Source organism: Sinocyclocheilus grahami, unplaced genomic scaffold, assembly GCF_001515645.1.
Source record: "Sinocyclocheilus grahami isolate Dianchi unplaced genomic scaffold, SAMN03320097.WGS_v1.1 scaffold606.1, whole genome shotgun sequence".
In the NCBI taxonomy this organism is placed as follows: domain Eukaryota; kingdom Metazoa; phylum Chordata; class Actinopteri; order Cypriniformes; family Cyprinidae; genus Sinocyclocheilus; species Sinocyclocheilus grahami.
Window position 1 is genome coordinate 519530 of NW_015505785.1, and position 3046 is coordinate 522575.

General features: G+C 38.8%; 1 protein-coding gene across 2 annotated transcripts in view; it reads left to right on the forward strand.

Annotated features, from left to right (window-relative positions):
- Nucleotides 1-2540, forward strand: part of nabp2 (nucleic acid binding protein 2) — a 7345-nt gene extending 4805 nt beyond the window's left edge. For both annotated transcript variants that reach the window (XM_016241005.1, XM_016241006.1), the window contains exons 5-7: nucleotides 65-140; nucleotides 234-282; nucleotides 1479-2540. In XM_016241005.1, the coding sequence (XP_016096491.1) occupies nucleotides 65-140; nucleotides 234-282; nucleotides 1479-1642 (289 nt within the window). In that variant the 3' untranslated portion in view covers nucleotides 1643-2540. The remainder of the gene's footprint in view (nucleotides 1-64; nucleotides 141-233; nucleotides 283-1478) is intronic.
- The last annotated feature ends 506 nt before the right edge of the window (nucleotides 2541-3046 follow it).

The following is a 3046-nucleotide window of genomic DNA, read 5'->3' on the forward strand; positions in this document are numbered from 1 at the left end:
TAACTTCATGTTGCCCAAGATATTTTATTTTAGATGAATTAACGTTTTGTATCCAATTTGTAAGATTCTGCATGGTGTATTCAGAGGTGCCAAACTTTAGTGAGCCAAATCCAGAATATTTGGCCCAGATGAATAAAACGGTACGTCTAGATGGATTTCTGCCTTTTAATGAATCAAATCATTATTTAAAACGGTTGGTCGTAGTAATTCACTTTTTTCTTGTTACCCATCAGGGACTGAATGACCAGAGCAACACGATCAGCAGCACTGGTGCACCTGCAGGTATGATTATATACTGCAACATGAACCACTAGCCTATACTTTTGTAAGAATTATAAATCCTTTAAAGCGGTCATATGATGCGATTTCAAGTTTTCTTTTATCTTTGGTGTGTTACAAGCTGATTGTGCATAGATAAGATCCCTGAAGTTGCAAAGACTAAAGTCTCAAAACCAAAGAGATATTCTTTATCAAAGTTAAGACTCTGCCACACCCCCCTAAAACGGCTCGTTCTAACACGCCCCCACATAGCTACCTCACTATGTGGGAAGATTTGCATAATTCCGCCCAAATGTGCATGCAAAGAAAGAAGGCGTGGTTTCAGTAACCGCAGTTAGTGTTGAAGCAGCCATGTCAGGGAGACGCTGTGTGTTTCTAGGCGAAAGCAAAAGCACTTTATTTGGCCTTCCGAAAGTAGATGCATTTAGGAATCTTTAAGATTACTTACAACAGAACAGCAATGCATTTTATGGACGACCGTTTCGTGAACCTAGGAGAGGAGGTAATTCTGACTTTGCTATGACAATCTGGCGCTTCTGAATCAGCTACTGTTTTGTTATTAGTTTAAGTATTTGCTATTGACTGTTCAAATGCGGAGTTTTGCGCATCGTGTGTGTGCGTGTGTGTGTGTGTGTGTGCGCGCACGCACGCATGTGTGTGAGAGAGAGAGAGAGAGACAGGGTCACATCAAAGTGGAGTCAGCTGTCTTAACCTTGGCTTGTGTACTGCAAACACATACCAGCTTCATCACTGTCTGTCACGCGACTCTGTTCCCCTTTCGGGCTCTGTCTTTACATTTATTTTGAAAGATGAAGCTCGCGATTATGGTAAGTGGCGTTACATTTCCTAGGAGTGCTTGTGGTGTTCGGCCAATCACAATGCACTGGGTCAGCTGGCCAATCAGAGCAGACTGCGCTTGTCGGAAGGAGGGACTTTGTAGAAAACGAAGCGTTTGAGAGAGGCGGGGCATAGAGGACCTACAATAATGTACAGTATTTGAAAAAGAATGTGTTTTTTGAACATTAAAGCATGTCAACATATTCTGTTACACCAAATACACAAAATAATGATCTTTAAAAAAGCATCATATGACCCCTTTAAGGTTCCTAGTTTTTTGATAAACCTAAATATCCTATATAAACCTATGTAATATATCCTTTCGATATACTGGTCCACAGACATTGTTTTACTCTTTGAAGGTAATGACACTCCCAATGGAAATGGGGTGAATTCTCAAGGCTCTGGCAACTCTAGTAATCCACAGCCGGGTGGACGAGCAAGCAGTGGAAATGGAAACAGGTCGACACCAAGTCCAGGTTCTGTGAGCAATGGCAAGGAGACACGGCGAACGGTCAAAAGATGATTTGGTTCAATCATAAATCAGCATACAGTAATCATTTCAAAATGGATGTGAGCAGCTGTTTGTCATGTCTCATGTGAAGACATGTATTGCTAAACTTTGAGCTTAATGCTTTCATATATATATTTGTTTAACTCTATGGATTGTCCGGTCTTGTAAAATCACACGTGTTTTAAGGTATTGATCAATTCCTGTTTTTTCTTGTTTTATATTCTCCAGAATGAACACACTAAGCTATTGTAGTTTCTAGTCCAACTTCTGATTGTTAGTCAACTTTTGATTATCAGTTTCAACATTAATATTCAGTCATTATTAAAATGCCAGGTTTGTCATCTAAAATAAGTCTTAGCAGGTCAATGAAACCAATGAAGCCAACAAGCAGATGAGAAAAATGGAAAGACAGACAACAGCTGTCGAGATTTGTTATATGATAAGTTATAGTGCCCTCTAAGACCAGAATCTGATCACATTCGATATATTCTCCCAAGATCCCCAGAAGTTTTGAACTTCGAATATTGCAAGTTAGTCATTATGGGGCAAGGCTAACAAATTTCCATGAAAATTAGATAAGCGTCCTGTGATGAGTTTGAAAAGTAGGTGTTTTGGAAACATCTACAGCTAAACAGCTGAACATTTTCCCAGCCGGAAATGGAAAACTGTCATCAATGATCACGATTTGATCGAAGAGAGCTTCTTGGATTCCTAAAAAATCTGATGTTCCACATGAGACCCACTCCAAAACTGTTTACAGCAAATACCATTGTAACTGTTGTCCATCACAGAGGGTTTTTGAAACAGAAAAGCCAAATAAAAAGAAGCTGTGAGAACATTTATTTCTAAAACACTGAAAACATGCAACCATTAAACCTTTTTTTTATTTGCAGTTTTTCAGCTATCTTTTGCCAGGAAATTAAGATATAAATAAAAAGGAATAAAAAAAAAAACTTGAATGTTTGTTTGACCTCTTCTCTTTTTTACCTTGTTTTTATGCTTTGCTGATAGGACATTGACAAACATTATAAAAGATTAGATGAAATAGTGTCTAAAGCACTGATTACTCAAAGAGGAACGCTGCAGTGGTTTGGTTGCCATTCCTCTTGTTTGTTTGTCTTAACTATTGATGTTTCTGTGTGAACGGTTTTGGAGCCTTTTTGTGTTGTTTTACTGTATTGCGCTGTGGAATTACGCTTCACCCATTGAGTTATTGTTTTTATTTTTGAGTATTTGCTGCTGAAACCAACTCTCTTGTTGCCCTGCTGACACTGCAGCGAGGCTGATGTTGGTGTGGATTCCTCCTGCATGGCCTTAAGGTAGGCCTACACTCACCAGCTGTTTAAACTAAAGAGGAACTATTATTTGGCAAATGATATCCATACAATCTGCGGAGATGTTGGAATACAGTTTTAC